Source organism: Diabrotica undecimpunctata, chromosome 9 (genome assembly GCF_040954645.1).
Source record: "Diabrotica undecimpunctata isolate CICGRU chromosome 9, icDiaUnde3, whole genome shotgun sequence".
Lineage (NCBI taxonomy): Eukaryota > Metazoa > Arthropoda > Insecta > Coleoptera > Chrysomelidae > Diabrotica > Diabrotica undecimpunctata.
This window is the reverse complement of record NC_092811.1, coordinates 44,363,733-44,387,083: the sequence shown is the minus strand read 5'-3', so window position 1 is coordinate 44,387,083 and position 23,351 is coordinate 44,363,733. Positions and strand designations below refer to the sequence as shown.

Below are 23,351 nucleotides of genomic sequence, written 5' to 3'. Positions count from 1 at the left end.
CCGATTATATTAAAGCTGGCAATGGGATAAGACAGGGAGATTCCCTAAGTCCTCTATTGTTCAACCTGATTATGAATGAAACAATAAAACAAGTAAGAACTAAAAAAGAATACCAAATGAGAGAAAAACAACTTAAAATAATCTGCTATGCAGGCAACGCAATAATACTACTCTCTCAAAGTGAAGAAAATTTCAAATGTTAAATTCCCCAAAAAAGAAAAATTCATGGTTACAACAGCAAATACAAATTTACTAATATGTAAATTGGAGCTGGAAGATCAGATAATAGAACAAGTGATAGATTTTAAATATCTAGGTATCACATTATCTAGCTACGAAAAACTTAAGTAAAAGATTAAGTGAATAGAGCAAACGGAACAGCAGGCAGGCTAAATGAAACAATATGAAGAAATAAAAATATCGGGAAAGAAATGAAAGACAGAACTTACAAAACAGTCATCAGACCAATAATGATATACGCGGCAGAAACACGATCTGACACAGAGAGGACAAACAGGATATTAGAAACAGCAGAGATGAAAACTGCAGAGATGAGTCGATGGACCGACCGCGTTAGAAATGAAGAAGTTTTAAGGCGTATGCATAGAGAACGTGAACTCACACAAATTGTCAAGAAGCGTAAAACGTCTTATCTTGGACACATATTTAGACACGACAGGTATAACTTCCTTCAGCTTATTATAGAAGGGAAAATAGAAGGCAGACGCGGCCCGGGTAGACGACAAATGACCTGGCTGCGCAACATCAAAGATTGGACAGGATTAGACTTTCAAAGTTTAATAAGGAAAGCCCAAAATAGGGAAGACTTTGCAGAGGTCATCGCCAACCTTCGCTAAGAAGACGGCACCTAAAGAAGAAGAGATGAAAACACTTAGAACAATTGATAGTAAGACACTATGCGACAGAGCTAAAAGGACGATCATATGCCGAGTAACAAAAAATAGAGTAGTAAAGACGACAAGACCCGGTTCCCCAATAGGAAGAAGATCGGTAGGAAGACTACGAAAACGATAGAACGACAATTTACTGGAGGCATATTGAAAAGATAGAGTCATGTCTACATAAAAAAAAGAAGAAGAAAAAAATAAGAGAAGAATTTTAAAAATAGAAAAAATAATATGAAGCTCTGCGCTAGTCTACAGTACCGTTTACTGTTTCACTTTTTTAATTTGTAGAGCAAGCCTCTGCGTCAGACTTTACCAAAAGCTTGTGACGTAATTTACGTTAAGACTTTTTGATATTTCATTTATCACTCGATAGTCTTGTTGGGTAGTGAAGTAATTTTTCCGAAAATCAAGTCTTTTATCTTGAATGATGGCTCCTATATATTCTTTCAGTATTTGTTTTTGTTTGTTTCGATATCTACTTCTGTCTGTTCATTGCCGTTAATTAGTTCATTTTCGTGCCTAAGTGTGTAGCGTCCAGTGATTTCTCTAACCTTCTTTATTATTAATTAAAGTATTGTTATGTTCAGCCAGTTCATGTTTCTCAGTGCAAATAGATCGCTGGTGTGTCTAATTTAGCTCTGTTTAGATTGTTTTAGATTGGAAGTTAGAGTTTCAAAATTTTGAATTCAGCAACAACTTGGTTGTGACCCAAAGCTAGGTCAGCATCTGAAGACGTCTTTATAAATTTGATATAATTTCTGTATCTGCTTCCTATCGTTTTACATATTGGCATATGATCTGCCATATGACTGGCTTTAAACACAAAAAATATAAATAAGTTTTCAATTCGCAAATGAATGCATATAAACTTCGATACCCACTTAGTTAAGGATTATGTTCTAAAATAGTTTTGATAAGTGTCCATGAAACACTAAAGTAACAGACTCAACATTTATAAAGTGTTTTTATACTCACCCCAAAAATATAAATTTTCCAAATTGTACAATTGAAGACCTTATTGCAACAAAATAATAAAGCCACAAAATAAGAATGCTGAGATATTAAGGTTTAAAGTTTTAAAAAAATCCTAAAAATATTGAGTTAACTTGAAAAAACCCTAACTCTTGTTATTTCATTGTGTTAGTGATTAAAACGCATAAACATTTATTATTTTACAGAAAAAAACACAAATTTATAAAAAAATGAAGAAAACATGAACTTCGATTTAAAATCGAATCGGAACAGTATTGGAGAAAAATAATAAAATTATATATCTACAGTTTTCACGCCTTCATAGTCACTGTCAGTAGCTTCTTTTCTTCTTCTTCTTTACGTACCATATCCGCTACGGAGGTTGGCAATCATCACAGCTATTTTAATTTTTTAGGCAGTAGCTCTAAAAAGTTGTTTTGAGCTGCATCCAAACCATTCTCTCAGGTTCTTAAGCCATGAAATTCGTCTTCTTCCGATGCTTCTTCTGCCATCTATCTTTCCTTGCATTATGAGTCGCAGGATGCCATACTTCTCACCCCGCATCAGATGTCCGAGATACTGTAGCTTTCTTTCATTAATTGTTTATTCAACTTCCTCCTCTTTACCTATTCTTCTCAGTACTTCATTGTTCGTAACTCTATCTACCCAGGAAACCCTCATAATTCTTCTATAGGTCCACAGGTAGCTTCTTTTAGCTGATTATAAAAAGTATGGTAGACTGGCAGAATCTATATTTTTTTTATTTTTTGCCATTTTAGAGGCTTTTTGTATTTTTTTTGAATGTTTGACAACTCTATTGTTACAGGGCTGCCTTTTCTTATGACATTTATCTTCTTCTTCATGTGCCGAGCTCGATTATCGAGCGTTGGCTATCAAATTGGCTATAGTAATTTAGTTGACAGCAGCTCGGAAAAGAGATGCAGATGATCTGTTAAACCAATCTCTCAGGTTTCTAAGCCATGACGTTCTTCTTCGACCTGGCTCTCTTCCTCCGTCTATCTTGCCTTGTATTATTAAATGGAGTAAATTATATCTCTCTGGGTGGCGCATAACATGGCCAAAATATTTAAGTTTGCAATTTTTAACTGTTTTGACGACTTCCGTAACTTTTCCGATCCGATGCAAAACAACTTCGTTACGAACTCTATCCACCCAACTTATTCGTAGGATTCTCCGATACACCCAGATTTCAAAGGCTTCCAGTTTCTTGAGAAGTGTATCCGTCAAAGTCTAACCTTCGACACCATAAAAAAGAGTAGAGAATACATAACATCCCACTAATCTAATTTTTAGACTTAAAGTAATATTGTTTCCAACAGTTTCTTCATCTTAAAGAATGCAGCTCTGGCCTTCTCTATACGTATTCTAATTTCTTTGCTCATGTCCCAGTTCTCATTTAGATTACAACCAAGGTAAGTGATACTGTTAGTTCTCTCCAGTTGTTCACCATAAGCTGTTACCACTTATGGTTGGATTGGCATTTTACTGACGACCATCACCTTTGCGGTGTTTAGCTTAAAGCCATATTCATCACACGTTGTGGTAATCCTATTAATTAGATGTTGAAGTTCTTCGTAATTGCTTGCAATTAACACTGTGTCATCCGCATATCTCAAATTATTAATATTGACGCCATTCATTTTTAGACCACATTGAACATTATCCACTGCTTTATTGAAAACGAACTTAGAATAGTAGCGGGGACAAAATGCAGCCCTGCCTTACTCCTCTTCCTATTTGAAGCTCTTCAGAAGTTTTCTGGCCAATCCTGATGTTTGAACGTTGATTCCAGTAAAGATTTTAAATAATGCATAGGTCTTTATCATCAATACCTACCTGCTAAAGAATGGCTATCATTTCAGTATGTTTTACTCGATCAAAGGCCTTCTCAAAGTCAATAAAACACATATAAACTGAATGTCCGACATCTTTGCATCTCTGTACCATAACCTGAATGCTAAATAGTGCTTCTCTTGTTCCAAGGTTATTGCGGAATCCAAACTGTGTGTCACCAAGTTGTTGTTCTATTTTTTGGTACATCCTGGAGTGCAAAATTCGTAGAAATATGTTTAAAACATGACTCATCAAGCTGATGGTTCGGTAGTCACTACATCTTTTTGCATTTGCTTTTTTAGGTATCGTCACAAAAGTCGACGGCCGCCAATCCGTTGGTATATAGCCAGTTTCATAAATTTTATTAAATGAAGGAGAGATATTTTACCTGAACTTTTGAAGAGCTTTATTATTTCACTCGGTATTTCATCTGGTCCCGTCGCTTTTCGGGTCTTTGCTAATGGTATTGCTTGTTCAATTTCGTCCACAGTTATGTCAGGTCCTGTAACTACTTCGTTAATTTCAAGCTCGGGCCTTTCATCACTAAACAGTTCCTCAATATGGTCTTTCCATCTGTCTATTTTATGCAAATTAGTGATAATCAGTTTTCCGTCTCTATGAAATTAACTTCTTGATATTCTCCATTGACACTATGTTTGACAAAAAATGACCAATATTTTGTAATTTGAATCGAAAGCTGTATGTTCCAGCAAAATCTAAGCTCTGCTTGTCAGGAAAACGTGCGTTTTAGTAACCTTATTTAGAAGAGGTTCAAAACTGTAAAAATCATTCTTTGTCATCTGCGTAAAAAGGAGGATTCTTTTTATTTGCTTTTATAATCATATATGCTCAACCTTCTGGCGAATAAATAACTCGTGCACGGTTTATCTGACGTTTCTCAATTTGAGCAAAATCCCGGTCTGATGGCATAATAAAATGACCACTAACCAGAAAATGATATGTTATTTGTTTAAATTTCTTTTTCTAGACTAACTGCAATCAAAAAGAGATTAATTGCCAGTTTTTCTTTTGACCTGGACAGTTATCGGCTAAAACAACAAGCTCTTTATAACATGACTTATTCTCTAAAAATTTCATCACAACAGAAGTAACCTCATCCGCTCCGCGCTTAGCTTGATCTTCTGTCCATCAGTACATGTATAACTTGTCGTTGGTACAGTCGTAAATCCCTAAGTTATAGAGCCAAATTTATACTTACTTTTAATACTTGTTTGTAATACATTCGTTTTTTTTTCAGTTTTTAGCAAAGTTTGCATTGCATCAGCACGAGGTATGTGTAAATTCAATAAAGTGTAACGAATTATTTTGCCAACCACATAGGGTATTACTATGGGGTGGAGATAGGGCAAGCAAAATAAACGATACTGTGCGAACGGCACTCAGAGTTTGTTTGGAGAGCTGGGTCGTGGATAAGTTGAATGTCAATGGGTTGGATTGGCGCAACTACAAAAATGAAACAAAAGGGTACTTAAGCCGCTTGGAGGTGCCAAATTATAACGATTACAACAACTAGTTGTAACTATTGAAATAATTATTAAAAATACAAAAATGGTTAGCAGACTTTTCTAGAAAAAAACACAAAATGGTTCAGAGAGATAAATTCAACATTTATTGTGTCTCACCACAAACAGTTACAAAAATACAGATGTCACAAAAAATTATATTATTAGTTACAGAGATTCATACCAAAATAAATAAAGAAGAAAAAACTTACATAATTATGTCTTATTCATTTACAAACTCTATTGCTGAAAAACTTACAAATGTTACTGTGCTATAAACTGTGGCAAATAAAAAATTATTGCAAATGAAAATTATCTTTTTAAATAATGAAAGCAATTATTATTTTGTTAAAAATTGTCTATCTTGACTTTAAAATTTAACACAAAAAAAGTTACCTGATTTCACCAAAAAAAAGCACTAAAGTTTTTGAGGGTTAAAACTGGATTAAAAATCTCTGAACAGGAACAAATTCATTTCCAAACTGCCAAAAAGCCTGGGATGACAACCAGAGAGAAACAAAACGAGGATGGAAATACCCGTTCTTCCAAACCTCACTTAACTGCAACTGTTGACTGCTCAATACTATATTTTTAACTGCTACTGTCACTTTATAATACATTTCAATGGCAAAAAAAGGAAAACGAAAAGATTACGAGTTTGAAAATAAATTCGGACTCCAACAAAACTAAACACGCCTTTAACAGCGGGCGGCTTTACCGAGAGTGATCTCATAATCTTTTAAATTCATTCGCTTAACTTAAACAAAACATACAAACTGGAACATTTATTTAAAACGGCTTTAGCGGTTTCGATCAAAGAAAAATACCAAGGAAATATAAACAACTCTAAAAATGGTTTATTTTATTTGGCGGCGCTAAGATGAATTGGAAGAATTCGGTGTTTTAATACGTACGAATGGGAAATTAAATACACTAAAATATTCTTCGATTGCTTTAGCAAATACGAGAGGATTTCAATACATATCCAAAGAATTTTCAAATGCTACAAAAGTAGCTAACTCTTTTTCTTGATCTGTATTATAAGCGTCTTTTGCTGTCTTTATTTTAATGATCGTCTCATCACAAGTCTTGCAAGTATTAGATCGAGATAGTTTAAACCCTATGTTACATTCTGTACAAAATATTTTTCTCTATGTACTTTTAACTGGCGTAATATTCAGTTCTCTACACCAGTTCACATAAAAATCTATATACAGTCCTGTAACTGTCATATCGCAGTTTAGATATTTCTTCTTCATATTTTTGGCTTTGCTGTAGTGATTTTGGTATTTAGGAATATATTTAGTATGAGCTTTTACTGACTGAATCTGTTCCTCTGAAAGTTTATTGGGGCTATTTTTCTGCTTACCACTCATATAAGAAATAGGAATCATAGCCCCGTTTAACTTTATTTTAAAAATATTCTCCATTCTTCCACGAGATTTTTGAAGACCATGGACGCTTAGGAATTCAGTCTTGCATACTTTAATCTCCTCATCTTCTACATTAACCAAATATTTACTTAGTAGCTTTACTAAGCATATTTTCTTCTAGAAATGTTACTTTTCTGTTTTTTTTTTGTACGATCTATTCTTATTTTTTACTTTGATACTCCCAAAGAGATAACTGTTTTGAAAGTCGAATGAGCCCAACTCACATAATTTCTTAAATATATTGTTATGTCTTTATTAATTCTAATTTATTGTTCTTATTTTAATTTACTACAACACGATAATTTATATCAATTTATTAAACCACTGTACAATAATTTATTTGACTAATAATTTATAATCGGACGTTACAATTTAAACGCGAGCGCGAGCTTCTTTTTGACTGTTTCTACAATGAAATGTTTCATTTATATACACAAACTGCCGTTATCTAGAAGGATCGATGACCTTCTTCACTAGAACGGGACCCCATCGAATAGACTAGAAGGCGGTCGACGGCTAAAACTAGTTTTTCAACTGCTTAGAAACCTCGAGTCGTGGATGACTCATCATAACTCAGGTCCAGAGGTTTCTGGTAAACAAACGCCGAAATGACTAGAACAAAACAGAATTAGTCATAATATATTTACAGTTTTAAACGCCATAATTATCGTAACAATATGTTCATGATTAGCTTGCAGTTTCTCCCTACATTTATTTTTACAACTACACGGCTCGCCGATTTCATGTGAACTAAAAATCGTCTTAGTTTTTTTCGAAGCATACTCTTGTCCCAAAGTACGGCTTTCATTTTCTTGCATTTTAATATTAGTTTTCCTCATTTCTTTGTATCCATTTGGATGGTTTTTTTCTTCTCTGGATTTACCTGGTTACCTCCGGAAACCATAGGTATGGGTAAAAACATGGCAAGGCAAAAAAATAAGAAAAAACGTCCACCTCACTACATTTAGACGAAAAATCATCGCTACTGGGCCATCACTATCGTCAATTAAACTTACATTTAAACTGCTATTTTCGCTTAAATCTGCACTTAATTCAACACGTGTACGTGAAGTGAACGCCATTTTTATATGGCTTACCATGTTTTACGCGAAAAAGTGAACAGAAATGGGTGATTGAAATAACCCAATTCAGCAATAACTCCGCCAAGTACTGCAATAATGACTCAATAATTTTTCTGTAGATTAATACAGGTTTCTTTATACAGTGATGAGTGCCTTAAGAACCGGCAAAATAACGCAAAAGATAGAAAACATAACACGTTGTGAAATAAAAAGAGATGAAAGTAGTAGAGGTGGGAAATTATCGATAGAAACCTCTAATTTACATTAAATTACATTAGGACTATCGATAGTTTCCCACCTTTAGACGTTAGCTTATGAGCTAGTTGACTTCAGTCATAATGTTACAAGTATGACGTCGAATATTTACATTTTTTAAATTTCGCATAAAGTAAAAACTGATTGAAGGCAATAAAGCAAATGTAAGTAAACATTAACTATTAACAATCAAGTTAAGCAACTAAAAGAAGAAAATAACATCCAACGAGAAATCAATCAATTCGAAGAAATAATTAAGAAAACTAAACAAGATCTGCTAAAACCAAACAAAGAAACAAAGAAGAAATCTTGGATGACTCCAGAAATCCTTCACTTAATGGAACGCAGAAGGTTAATTAAAGGAAATAAATATGAATACAAAAAAATGCAGGCTTACATCAGAAGAAAAATAAGAGAAGCTAAAGAAAAAGAAGCTGTAGAGAAATGTAAAGAAATAGAAAGACTACAAGCCAAGCATGACAATTTTAATGTACACAAAAAGGTAAAAGAAATAACGGGTACTTTTAAAAAGAGAACACAAATGAAACTCATAGACACCAATGGAAAATTAATCATTGACACCCAAGAGATGAAGGACAAATGGAGAATATATTTGGAGACACTTTTTCAAGATCAAAGAACGGATTATAGGCATCCATTTTCAGAGAGGATGACGGGCCCGGACATACTTAAATCCGAGGTAGAAGAAGCAATAAAACGGATGAAAAGCAGAAAAGCTGTAGGACCTGATAATATCGAAGCTGAATTTTTAAAACTCTTGGAGGATGAAGGAATAAATTGGATCACGGCTGTCTTCAATAAAATATACAATACAGGAATCATCCCTGATAAATGGCTAGAATCAGAATTCATAGCGATACCTAAAAAACAGGGGGCTAAAAAGTGCGAAGAATATCGAACAATCAGCCTAATGAGCCACATGTTGAAACTGTTTCTTAGAGTCATCCATGGAAGAATTTATAAGAAGTGCGAGGAACAAATATCAGACAGACAGTTCGGCTTCATTAACGCAGTGGGTACCAGAGAGGCACTTTTCGGAGTACAGGTACTGATTCAAAGATGCAGGAACGTTAACTGCGACGTATACGCGTGCTTGATCGACTATGAAAAGGCATTTGACAGAGTTCAACATCAAAAGATGATAAACATTTTAAAAGAAGCAGACCTGGATGACAAAGACCTCAGAATAATTTCAGAACTATACTGGAATCAGACCGCATACATGAAAATTAACGGAGAAGAAACAGATCACATAAAAATACTACGCGGAGTTATACAGGGATGTATTATATCGCCGTTGATATTTAATATGTACTCGTTGCAAGGTAAAGTCAAAGGTAAGCGAGGACCCGGTAGAAGGAGAATATCATGGCTGCGGAATTTAAGAACATGGTTTAAGAAAACCTCAACGGAGCTGTTTCGAGCCGCAGCGAGCAAGGTCATGATTGCCAATATGATTTCCAACATCCGAAACGGATAGGAACCAGAAGAAGAAGAAGAAGTAAACAGTTTAATTTGTAGTAATTTGATAATTAATTCTGTGTTGACGAATACAGAATAACAAGCTATGATAAGTCTATATTGAGAAGAGTGTATGCGACGTCTCAAATCATAAATTATTATTTATCAATACTTTAATTTTGGATAAAAAAATACTCCTACTTAAACTGTTTTTACTTACATTACGTGATACGTATTACTATGACAGAAGTCAACCAGCTCATAAGCTAACGTCTAAAGGTAATTTCTCACCTCTACTACTTTCATCTCTTTTTATTTCACAATGTATTATGTTTTCTAACTTTTGCGTTATTTTGCCGGTTCTTAAGGCACTCATCCCTGTATACATAATGCAATGAAATAGAATTCTGTAACATTGTGGCTAACTATTATGTGGCAATAAGTTCTTTAATTGTACAAAAAAATATTTCGCGACATAATGCACGAAGGTCTTTCACGCACATTTGATCTAAAAAAAAACTTTTCACAAAAATCCAGAGCTTTTTACCTGTGACTTACATTAAATTATAAAAAAATATATATCAAGATAGAAATATCTCACAGAAAGACGCATCAGGGGCACGTAATCTACATAATCGTCATTTGCTTTGAATGAAAAAAATTAGAATTACTTGTGCTTCATCCTGTATAAAGCGAATTACACAAAATTCTTTTTTGGAAGGTTCAAAAGGAAAATAATGTATTTAGTTATTATTTTAGCTTGATTATGTGATTGTGTACATATTATATTTTTGCTATTCATAAACCAAGTACTAATATAATGTATTTTTCAGCTAAATAAAAACTTTGATTTCGATTTGATCATGTTTGATTATTATATGCCACCAAACAAGGATCTATACCTAGAATATCTCAAGTGTAACGAAAAGTGGAGAAGTAAGTTTATCAGTTTTTAAAATATTAATTTTAAATATTAAATATTAATGAATTTTAAAATATAAGTCATGTCAGAAAATGTCGGTTAAAAAACTTTAGTTTTTTGAAGTAGCTTTTAGTATCGCTGCAGATAAGAATAGAATATTTTTTCCATTTTGTTGAGCAGTATGAACTTCTTGTTTTACCTTAATGATCAAAGGATTAGTTAAGTAGACATATTGAAATTACTGTACGGAACTTATAGAGTCTGTGAGTATAATATAATTGGTATTATTGGATGTGATGACAGCAAGGATGGCTTGGTATAGAGCGTATAGTTTAGCAGAGTAAATGGAATACTCTGAAGGAATTTGTATTTATTTGTGGATGTTGGAGTTATGACTGCAGCACCAGTATCTTCATTTAATTTAGATGTATATGTGTATATATGTTTATAAACCTTGTAGCTGTAAAGCATATCATTGAAGGTGGATTTAATTAACTGTGGGTTTAGGGTTAGGCGCTGAGGATTCTTTATTTCCATGAAGGAATTGAGGACATTTGGGAGAAAAAACATTCTGGGAACGTGCAGTTTGATTGATTTAAGCAGCTTATAATCCTTGCGTAGAAGAGTTTGGCCGTTTTTGGCTTATTTATGAAGAGATTTGGTATCTTTTTAGTAAAATCATTTTGAATATTAAGGTTTTTTTAAGTTAGATCTGGTTTTTGAGGCGTCTGCTACACTTAAAAAAATATTTCTATTTTTTAGGGACGGTTTACCAACTTTGCAATAAATACTTTCGATTGATGTTGTGCGAAAGCTTTCAGATATTATAGGTAAAGAAAGGTTGTAATTACTGACAAGTTTTTTAGCAGTGTCTTAGAGGCTGTATAATACACAGTAGATCCATAATCTAATTTTATTCTGATTAATGTTCTGTATAACATCCAAAGTGGTCAGCGATCTGCATCCCATTCTTTATTGGCCAGAGTTTTTAGAAGATTTAATCGCTTGTGACAAGATAAGATCAAATTTGTTATACGAAGTTTCCAGATTGGAGTTTCTTCGAGTGTCACCTCCAAGAACTTCATTTACGTTACACGTTTTAGGCTCTCATCACGTAGTCTTAGGTTGGGGATGTTTGTGACATTTTCCTTAAAACACAAGATAAAACGAGGTTTTTCAGTGGAAAAACAGAAACCTGTTTTTGTGACCAGAGTTCTAAGTGTTGTATAAAGTTCTGTGTGTGACAAAATATATTTTGTATATTTTTACCTTTACAAAAAGTTAAACTCGTACCTTTGTGGACAATTCTAGGTTTTTAATATTATCATTGATTGCCACCATCAAGAGGGTAGGACTTATAACTGAGCCTCGAGGAATGCCATTTTCTGGATACATTATATCTGATGTTGTGTTGTTTGTCCTAACTCTAAAAGTTCTATTCTGAAGGAAGTTTTTTATAAAGAAGAGGCAGTGACCTTGGATGTTTCACATATATGTAATCTTTTTTTATTATATAATTGTGCCAGGCTGTATCGAAAGCTATTGATATGTCAAATAAAACCGCTAGACATTTACTCCTTAGTACCAATGCTTTAGAAATGTCACTTTCTATATCTATGTTTTACATTTGCTCTCTAAAACCACTTTGATCCAAAATAACTAAATCTTGTCTTTCAAGGTGCTATCTTAGTCTATTATTAATAAATTTTTTGTTAGTAACTTACACATGGCACATGTTAAAGATATCGGTCGGTGTGACTCGGGACTTGTTTTAATTCTATTAGGTTTTTGTATAGATATTAGTGTAGATCAAATAGGCGTTTGATAAAAATACTAGGAATATCGTCTGTGTCAGAGCCAGTTTCTTTGAGATTTGATAATGCGTCTGTACAAGCTAATTAAAAAATGGGTAAATTTAACGGTTTATATGTGTTTATTTAACGGTATATTGCTAATTTTATTATTTTCTTCTTGCTGTTTATTATTAATAAAAGATTTTTTATAATTAATATTACTGGATCGGTTTTTGTATGTTAGCAAGGATTTTGGTAATCTTAGTATTACTATTAACTGCCTTTTTATTTATCTCAAAACTTTTAATATTTTAATTCCTATTTAATCCAAATATATATTCAGACTTTATTCCATACTTCAGTCATGGGAGTGCTTGCATTTAACGTTCATATATATTGAGCCCATAACTGACATTTGACATTTCGAGTTGTCTTCTTGGCTGTAGCACGTTGTTTTTTGTATTCAGTTTTATTCTTAACAATTTTGTAGCGCTTGTATTTTTTGTTAAAAACTCTTTTGCTAGATTCGACTGCTATTTTGCATTCACGATTCCACCATAGGACAAGGTGGCGTTGTTTTATGCATGTAGTCTTTCCTTTTGCTCTTTCTGTTGCTTTTGTGATAATGGTAACAATGTTCTTCACTGTCTCGTCTATACTTGAGGTGCTTTTAAATGTGGTCATACGACTTTTGATTAAATTTAAAAAAAGATTCCAGTTAGGGTTTTTTAAATTCTATTTTATAGTAAATGTCTGTGCACATTGGTTTTATTATTATGAATAAAAAGTGGATAATGATCACTGTTGTATAAGAAGTCAAGCCTATCCCAGGTGAGCAGTGGATTCAGATCTGGTTCACATATCTTAAGGTCAATTCATGAAGATTCACCGTTCTGTATAGTAAATCTAGTGGGCCTGTTGTCGTTTATGACTGAAAGGTCGGACCGTCAAAATCATACACCACCCAGACAATCTAAGTGTAATGTATATTTCTAATGTGGCATTTTAAAATTAATAATTTAATTAACATACATTTATGTACAAAAAGTTATTAAAATAAACATATTAGGGTAAACACATTATGCTGTTGTCACTATTAAAGCCACATGGTCAATGAATTAAATAATTTTAAAATGCCACATTAGATATTTACACTTAGATTGTCTGAGTGGTGTATGATTTTAAAAAAAGTTTGACACAGAATTTTTTTCTATTTTTTCTATTCACTACAATGAACAGCTCGAGACTTTTTTTTCACATCTTTTTGCTCCAACCTTACACAAGTAAGTTTTTTATCTTTTTTTGTAAACTATACAATTTCATCAGTTTGTAACACTATAATAGTAGCTTTCGTCTGAAGATGTTAGAGAAATCTAACGATATCATTAATAAGAGTACACTTTGGCTTTAATATGCAACCGCTAACCCAATGAACCACCTTTTGGATATATATATATATATATATATATATATATATATATATATATATATATATATATATATATATATATATTGAGTTAATTGTATGCTCTAATTTTTATACCTAATAATTTTTTGTTGTAGACACTAAATTAGTATTCGCACAAAAAGTTTGGAATATGATCCGATGTGTTTACCAACAGGATCCAGCAGTAAGTATTGTACTTGCAGTAAAAATTTTATATAATAAAATGTTATATGTATAGGTACATATTATATGAATATACATTATATGAATGTATAATATAATATATACAGTGATGAGTGTCTTACCACCCGGCTTTTTAACGTAAGAGATAGAAAACACAGTTACCTTGTGAAATAAAAAGAGATGAAACTCGTAGAGGTGAGAAATAATCGGAGAAACCTATAATTTATATTACATTACATTATCACTAGCGATAGTCTCACACCTTTAGACGTTAGTTTCGAGCTAAATCACCTCGGTCATAATTATTATGAGTAACGTCGAATGTGTGACGTATTTCCATTTTTTAATTTCGCATAAAGTAAAAACTGATTGACCACAATAAAGCAAAAATGTGAATAAAATAATTTAATTAATAGTGATTATTTAATCTAAAGTTTTAAATTATTAACCAAGAATAATTTCTACTATGATTTGAGGAGTTTCATACATTCTTGTGACAGAATAATTATAAATCCTTCGTGGATTAGTGGTAAGAATTCGACATTGCAACACAGACATCGCAGACGATTAGAGTTCAAAACCCACATGTGATTTTTTTTTAATAATTTAAAATTATGCAAAGATCGCTTTGCTTTAAATCATTAAACATTTATGTCAGTCGTTACTAGGATTAGAAGTGTTTAAAGTTAAAACAAAAAATCTTATTGACAAAACAGTATCGTTGTACTTTCGAAAATAAAGTAAAAATTCTTCAAAATTAAAAGAACTTTTTTAAAGAATGTTTAAATAAGTAAAAATTCTACAAAAATAAAAAAATATTGTAAATAAACGTATTTACAATATGTTTAAATAAGCCTTAATTAGCAGCAGAACAATAACCCAAACTGTCACTAAAGAATTATAAAAGTCTGATGGATCAGAGTTCAAGGCACGATGTTCTCATCGTTATATCTCTCATATAGTTTGGACTTGATATATCCCCAAATAAAAAAATCACAAGGTGCAAGATCGCAGGCCAAAAAATATCTCCGTGGCCACTAATCAATCGATTAGGAAAAGTCGCACTGAAATATTCACTGACGATGCGAGAATTATGTGCAGGACAACCATCGTGTTGAAAACATATGGAATCGACAGTTATTGGTAAATTACGAAGGGCTGGGACAATTTCATTTTGCAGAAGTTCCAAGTATTTCCGCCCAGTCAACATACCGTCTATAAAAAATGGACCAATGACATGATTTCCTATTATGCCTCCCCAAACATTTACTTTTCGAAGACACTGGGTACGAGCGACATAAATCTGTCGAGGATTTCCTCGAGACCAATACCTAGCATTTATTGAATTGTGACGGCCATGCAATGAAAACGTACATTCATCGGTGAACAAAACGTTCTCTAAAAAATGTTCATCTTGATGTGACATTTCCATTGCAGTTTGACAAAATTCTAAACGTCTATATTGATCCCCAGGGAATTGTTCGTTGGATTTATGAAGTTTATAGGGACGGTATCGATATCTTTAAAAAATTTCACCTACTCTAAATCTTGGAATTCCATATTGTTCTCCGAGACGAGATGTTGATTTTTGCTCAATACTTGCACAGATCAAAGTGTCCCTTAGTTCCAAATCTGGATTTACCTCCCTTCGTCTGCGAATCCCTCTTGGAGCGAACACGGATCCATAAGTAAAAAAATTACGTATAATACACTGAATTGTTGATCGTGATGGAGCCGGCCTATTTGGAAACATATTTACAAATTGTTGTCTAATCATGTTGTCTGATAATCCATTCACATGCCAGACAACAATTTGCACTTTTTCCTCGACCGTTAAAATCCTTTTCACGAATTGTTTTTTTAATAAAAAGTTTCTGTTTACCGTAAATAACACTTCTCGGTGTGTTATTATTTGATAACTTGAAGGCTTGATGATTTGGTTAGCTATAAAGCAGGTAGCTGTTTGCGCGCATCCATTCCAATGTCGTCAATTGTTTTGAAAATCATTACCTGTACAGAGGAATTGATATTAACACTGAGAATTTAGTGATGGACTTGACATTAAACAGTCTTCAATGGATTATTTTCCATTCACAACTGAAGACTATAAAACTGGAATTGAATTTGAAATATTTTGTATTTCTATTTTATAACATTGGAATAAGAATAAATTGTAAATAATGAGTTTTTCGAAAACTTGTTACCTAATATGTATCATATTTTCTATTATTTTTGATTGAGTAAAACAAAAATTTTACTCTTGGTGTGAATTGAACTCCAGTCTTCTTGTCAATAGACAACGTCTCTAACTATTACTCCAATTTTACATACAATAATTGTTTTCGGACAAAAACATACCTACCTTTAGTTTAGTTAAATATTTCAGTTGAGTTATTTTTATTATTAAATAAACTTAAAGATTTATAATTTAAAATCGCTACTAAATAATGGTTTTTACTATAATATATCTTAATATATTTAATCATTTATTCTAACATCAGAAATTATTAAAAAAATAAAATAAAATATTAAAATAGATTTTCGAGGTCATCCGTATAATTATGACTGAAGTCAAACAGACACGTCTAATACTAGCCTTATCTCGTACTATCTCACAACTTAATCTGTCTTCTATCCTTTCCGCTATTTTGCCGGGTGGTAAGACACTCATCACTGTATTATATGAATATACAGTGTGAAAACCACTTATGGAACAAATTTTTTTGTGTCCTTATTTTAGGAAATAATAAAAAAACGTTGAGATACCTTAACTTTTAAATGTAAATGTGCACTTTTAAAACATAAATTTGGATGTACAAGGTGATCCACGCAAGTCTAGCATAGTCCATAATGTATATTTTAAATGAAACACCCTGTATGTTTTTATGTTTTTAAAAGCTCTTTAACAACCTGATCTCAACGAAATATATGATATGGGGTCTATTATGAATAATGCCATGTGAAATTTTGACATTAAGTATAATTTTCTTTAAGATAATTAATTCATAGGATACCCGAGGTAATTGATTGGATTACATTAAAATAAGTGCTTAAAATGTTCTCCACCTTCTTACTGACAGTAATACAGTCTTCTATAAAACTCGTCCCGAACTTTTTTTGAAGTTTTAGGTGAAATATTCGGTATTTCTGTAGTTATGCTTTCTTTGAGGTCTTTAATGCTAGTTGGTTGTGTTGCATATACTTTGTTATTGAGATAACCCCACTGAGCTGGCTACTCAATAGTACCCCTTCGTCCAATCCATTTATTGAAGAAGAGTTCATTCAAGTAATTTCTTACCATTAAAGCATAATGGGGTGTTGCACTGTCCTGCTGGAACCAGATAGTTTCATGCGGTAGGGTCGTATCTAGTGGATTGGGATATAAGTTAGCCAACTGAGGAAGAACATCGTCTCTTAGCATGCTTAAATATTTTTACGCTGTCAAATTACCATCTACAAATATAGGGCCATGATCTATAATATGATCTCCTATAATACCTGCCCAAACATTCAACTTTTGAGGATACTGAGTGTGTGTCTCACGCATCCAATGAGGATTCTCCGCTGACCAATATCTACAGTTTTGTCGGTTTACCTCTCCGTTCAATGTAAATGTTGATTCATCAGAAAAAAGGATTGTGTTAAGAGCTATTTCATTTGTGTTAATTTTATCCATCATTCTTTCGCAGAAATCCATTGTAGGATCTGGATCGTCTTCTATTAGCTCCTGCATAAAAGTCAATTTATATGGATGAAGTTTTTCTTCATGGAGACACCTTAGGACAGTTGTGTGACCCACATTATTTTGACGTGCAATTTGACGTAAACTTGACGTTGGATTCTCTGCGACACTTAACAAAATATCCACTTTCACCTCCTCTTCAATAAAGTTCGGTATTCTTTTTAATGGTTTGACATGTCCAAGTTCTCTGAATTGTGCATAAATTTTAGACACAGTATCTGGTGCAATATTAGGCAACTGAGGATATCTTTGATTAAATAAGTTTGCTACTTCCACTTGACTTCTACAATTCTCTTTGTAACCGATCATCATTAAAATCTCAAGTCGGTGGGTCTCAGTTAAATATTTCATTTTTATTTCTGCAAGAAATTGGTTTTTAATTAGGAATTTATTATTTTAATGTAAAATATCAACACACCAACAACTGATTGAGAACAATCCGCATTATTTACCGATTTAGTTTAATTAGCAGACTATCTAGACAGTTCTTACGTATTCATGGCAAAAAATATTAACACGGTTACTAAACAGAAATTTTTCCCAATATACTGACAGTTAGAGTAGAAGTGTATGGTCCGTATTTATCTTATTTAAAATAATACCATAACACGTGATAAATTATTAATTTCAAAATTTCACCTTGTATTGTTCATTATAGACCCTACATAAAATAGTTCTTTGAAATCAGGTTGTTAAGAATCTTTTAAAAAGATAAAAATATACAGGGTGTTTCATTAAAAATAAAGATTACGGACTATGCCAGACTTGCGTGGATCACCCTGTACATTTAAATTTATGTTTAGAAACCGCACATTTAAATTCAAAAGTTAACGTGTCCCAGAGTTTTTTATTATTTCCTATAATAGGGACACAAACAATTTTATTCCATAAGTGGTTTCCACACTGTATAAGTACAGTCGATCCACTGGATCTTTGTACAAGTATGACATTATTCACGAATTATTTTATATTACGTCTTTTTCCTACTCGGAATTACCGATATAAAATAAACTAAACAAGAAACTTACCTTCCTGTCCATACACAACACCGTGCATTGAACAAAGACAGAAAATGAACGATGATATCCGATTAATTTATCAACTGGCAATAATTGGCATAACAATTGTAAATTTTATTTTAGCAGATTTTACAATGTGTTTATAAATCATTCTCGTTTGATTTAAATATTTAATCCTTTTTCGTACTTTAAGTATACATATTTTTTAACAAACAATTGTTATAACAACTAATCATTACCTTCGTGTTTGATTTAATATGGTAAGAATTCAGTTATTAGATAATAACGAATAATATATTTTTTAACCTCTAAATTGATATTATGTTATTTAAATATGGCTAAAATCACGTCAACGGACTAATATGAAATATTTTTAAGGGTTTTTATTTTTAAAGTACGTCTGGTAAACAATTGACTTCTCAAGCACAACGATTCATTTTCATATGTTCAACATATTGAAATGTTTGTTCGTTTATGAAAATCATTCAATAATTCTTTATTTAAGAGAGAAGCTGCAGCATTGAAAATATCACTGAAAGTATAAGTAATGAATTAAGAAATAAAGAAGTTGTACTTATTGGTAAAACATTTGTTAGCATTCTGTTAAAAGAATTGGGACTTAAATACGAAAAGGATAATGATATAAGAGCATAATGTAAGCGCGCGAGTATAACGTAAAAGAAATTTTAAAAAAATTTAATTTTATGACTAACATTATTTTTTTATTTCAGAACTTTGTTTTCGTCTGAAATCCAAAAAATGGGGAGAAAATAAACGCAGTAGGACAAACGGTACTATCATAAAATAGTTTTGTATTGTCTATTATAAATAAAAGAATATTATAATTTTATATACCTTAGTTTAATTTTATGCCAAAATTGATTTAAATATTGTGTTTATATGGGGTTAAACCATAAATGGTTTTAACTAAAATTACATTTTCAACTGTTCTGTGAACTTATTATTTGAAATATATTCAAGAAGAGGATGGAAGAACTGAAATAAATCATGAAATAAAATAAGAAATATAGAGGAGAGATGGCAGCGCTGAAAAAAGAACATATCAAGATAGAGCAAGAATTAAAAGAAACAAAAAAAAAACAAATTTACCCAGGTTGAAAACTAAGTAGAAAGAATTGTACAAGAGATGAAAAGAAATAACATAGTAATTACGGGTCAACCAATAGCAGTAATAGATGAAACACTCAAAAAAAATAAAACGTAAAAGATTTTATACAAAAGCACTTGGAAAAGGAGAAAATGTCAAAATAGAATCTGCAATGAAGCTACTAAAAAACAATATATGTCTGATAAAAATAAAGGATTATGGCGAAAAAAGCAAGGTAATGAAAGAAAAAAGCAAAATTAGATTTTTTACTGGAGAAAAGATCTTAATCAACGCTTACCTAACCGAAAAGGAAAGATACATGAGGCAGGAAATTTTAAATGAAGAAGAGAAATTAAGAGCTCAAGGTAAAATCGTGAAGATAGGATACAAAAAACTAATTGCGGATGGCATAAAATGGGAATTGACCGGAAATGGTACTTTCAAACGATAAAATTCTAGAAGTATGGACCAACAAACGGCATATAGGCATATAGTAGTGGAAAAAGAATGAAAAAAAGATGACCAATTATGCCGACATACGCCAGCGATGAACAGGAAAATAAGTTTAAACATAAAAAGTAAAAAAAAAAAATTAGGAAAACGTACCTAATTATTGCGAAATAGAATATATAGGAGGAGTATACAAGGAGGGAGCATTAATTAACCTAATAAAAGAACTTAAAAAATATAAAATACACAACACAGCAATACAAGAAACACATTTGAGTGAAAACAAAATTGAAAAGATTAGTTTATACAGGTTTTATATAAGTAGAGGCATACATAAAACGATTTGTAGCAAAATCGGACAGAATGTGTGCAACTAGAATGAACTAGAAGAAGAAGAATAACTGGAAGATGAATTTTATGAAGAATTAAAGTAATTGTCTAAAGCAATGCCTTGACAAGATATTAAAAGTAGACGTAGACCCTGATAATTTTTTGTTAGAATTAATATAGGCCAGGGAAATAAGCAAAAAAAGTACCCTGTTTTTGACACTCGTCCGGCCAGGCAAACGACAGTTGTTATGAGTAGTATGGACCTCTGTAACAAAAACCTATATGTTTCCTGCAGTCGATTTTTTGGACTTAATTAGTTATTAACAAATTAAGGTCAAAAAACGGAAAAATTTTGCTTTTTTCGTCTATCGGCAAAAAGTGAAGCATTTTAAACAAATTTTACAAGAAAAGAAACTTTTAAGTCATATAAAAACCTTCAAAATGGCGTTTACTAAATGTTTCTATCCTTATTTGTTGCTTGGGAAATTGCAAAATAGGTCAAAAATGTTGGTTTTTTATAAATGTTAATAACTTTTTTGAAAATAAACTTATACCATTTATATTTCATAGGATGCTGTGTCTATGAGTGCTTAAAATATTGTTAAAATTTCAAAGTGATCGGTCAAATAGTTTAAGAGTTATTTTATTTGTTTATCACAAATTAATTTTTTTTGCAACAATATAAGTCAGAAAATTATATAGTTTTAGTAATTGTAATGATAGTTTCTTGAAGAAGAAGACTTGTTCTATTATTAACATTAAAAACAATTAGAAAAATTAATTTTAAATATTGCAAAATAATTTTGCAAAAACATGTCGATTTTTTGCTTATAAACAATTAGAATAACTTTTTAGCCATTGCCTGTAAGAACATTATTTTTTTATATTTAAAAAGCCTAATTTTTTTTACAAATTTAAAAGAAAAAAAATTTGTCCTAAAATAATTTGGGACAAAGTTAGCCTCTTTTTTTATTTAATTTATAGCAGCTTTGTTTATAACAATTAAGAAATCACAGTAGATCTGTTATAGTAAGAATTACAAATAAAAAGTTGTTGACAAAAATTGTAGGCAGCTTTAAACTCCACATTTTAAAATTACTTACAATCTTACAGGGTGTTCTGTATTTTATTTTAAATTTGAAATCTGCTTTACTTCCACATCACAACAATGTAAAGTTTTATTATGTTATACCAGGTATTTAAAAAGTTATAACCAATATTATCTGAAAATCGTATCAAGTTTCATCATTCAATCTTCGATTATCCACTGCTGGACATAGATCTCCCTCATAATTTTCCATCTATTTCGATCTTGTGCCTCTTGCATCCAATTCCTATGACAACGTCTTAGATCGTCAGTCCAACGTGTTGGTGGACGACCTCTGCTTCGGTAGGCATCATCTCTTGATCTCCATTCCAGTATCCGCTTTGTCCATCTATTATCTGTCATTCGAGCCACGTGACCGTATCAAGTTTAACTCCCTGTATAATTACAAAGAAGTATAGGAACATTGATCTATTGCAACCATACTTTTTTAATAATTGTTAAAACATATAAAACATATTCGTTTTTATAATATTCGTTATATCAAATACAGGGTAAGTCAAAATGCAAGTACATTATTTTCTTGGTAATTTTAAATGGAACACCCTGTATTTTATATCACTATCAAAAAGTACTAATATCGTACTTCAAATTTTATAAAGTACTCCCTATACCTAAAGTTATCAGTTTTCTAGATATTTTTATTTTTTTATCAAAGTATTAATTTGGTAGATATTTTAACGTTATTAACATTATTTTTGGTATATATATATATATATATATATATATATATATATATATATATATATATATATATATAATATATTTTAAAGTAGATGACTTTAAAATTATATTGCCAATATTACTGAGTTGCATTCTTGGGACGACTTTATTGTAGGATAGTTCATTCGATAACATGAAATTAATTCTAACTTAAAAAGAATAATAATAAAATAATGAAGAATAGACATTAGAAAAATTATTTTAATTAATATTTCCAAAGCAATACTATTTTTAGAAACAATTGATTAGGAAAATTTGTTGTTTTCATAAAATCTATTATAAATAAATTATTTACAATTTTATTGAAGAGGTATAAATTAATTATAAATATTTATGTTTTTAAATAAAAATTATCTCAAATATTATAATAAAAATTGAAAAAAAAAAATGAAGCAAATTAGATAGTTTATTTAACAATTTATTGAAATAATGCATATTCATAATGTACGCAAACAGCACATACAAATTAAAAAAGGAACGTTGAAACCCATAAATAAGAACCAGCGATACAGCTAACAGCTCCTTCCCCCTCCCTACGGCTTCCGTGAGTTTCGAAGCCAGTCGATTTTAAAGACCACATTTTGAAGCTTTGTGGACGATTTAGTTGAAGGGCAATCTTTTTAGAATTTGGTACGTTAAAACTATAAAGTATTTTCTTTTAAATAACGCTAATTAGATTAATTAATTATTATAAACAAAGCTGCTATAAATAAAATAAAAAAAGAGGCTAACTTTGTACCAAATTATTTTAGGACAATTTTTTTTTTAAATTTGTGAAAAAGTTCAGGTTTCTTAAATATAAGAAAATAATATTCTTGCAGGCAATGGTAAAAAAGTTATTCTAATTGTTTATAAGCAAAAAAGCGACATGTTTTTGCAAAATTATTTTGCAATATTTAAAATTAATTTTCTTAATTTTTTTTTAATGTTAATAGTAGAATAAGTCTTCTTCTTCAAGAAACTATCATCAAAACTATATAATTTTCTAACTAATATTGTTGCAAAAAAAATTAATTTGGG

General features: G+C 31.3%; 1 protein-coding gene across 1 annotated transcript in view; it reads left to right on the top strand.

The window, feature by feature from the left end:
- LOC140450028 (uncharacterized) overlaps window positions 1–19,465 on the top strand; it is a 46,402-nt gene extending 26,937 nt beyond the window's left edge. The window contains exons 4-6 of the mRNA XM_072543450.1: window positions 10,343–10,445; window positions 13,788–13,855; window positions 19,347–19,465. Of these exons, the coding sequence (XP_072399551.1) occupies window positions 10,343–10,445; window positions 13,788–13,855; window positions 19,347–19,364 (189 nt within the window). The 3' untranslated portion in view covers window positions 19,365–19,465. The remainder of the gene's footprint in view (window positions 1–10,342; window positions 10,446–13,787; window positions 13,856–19,346) is intronic.
- Window positions 19,466–23,351: the final 3,886 nt, after the last annotated feature.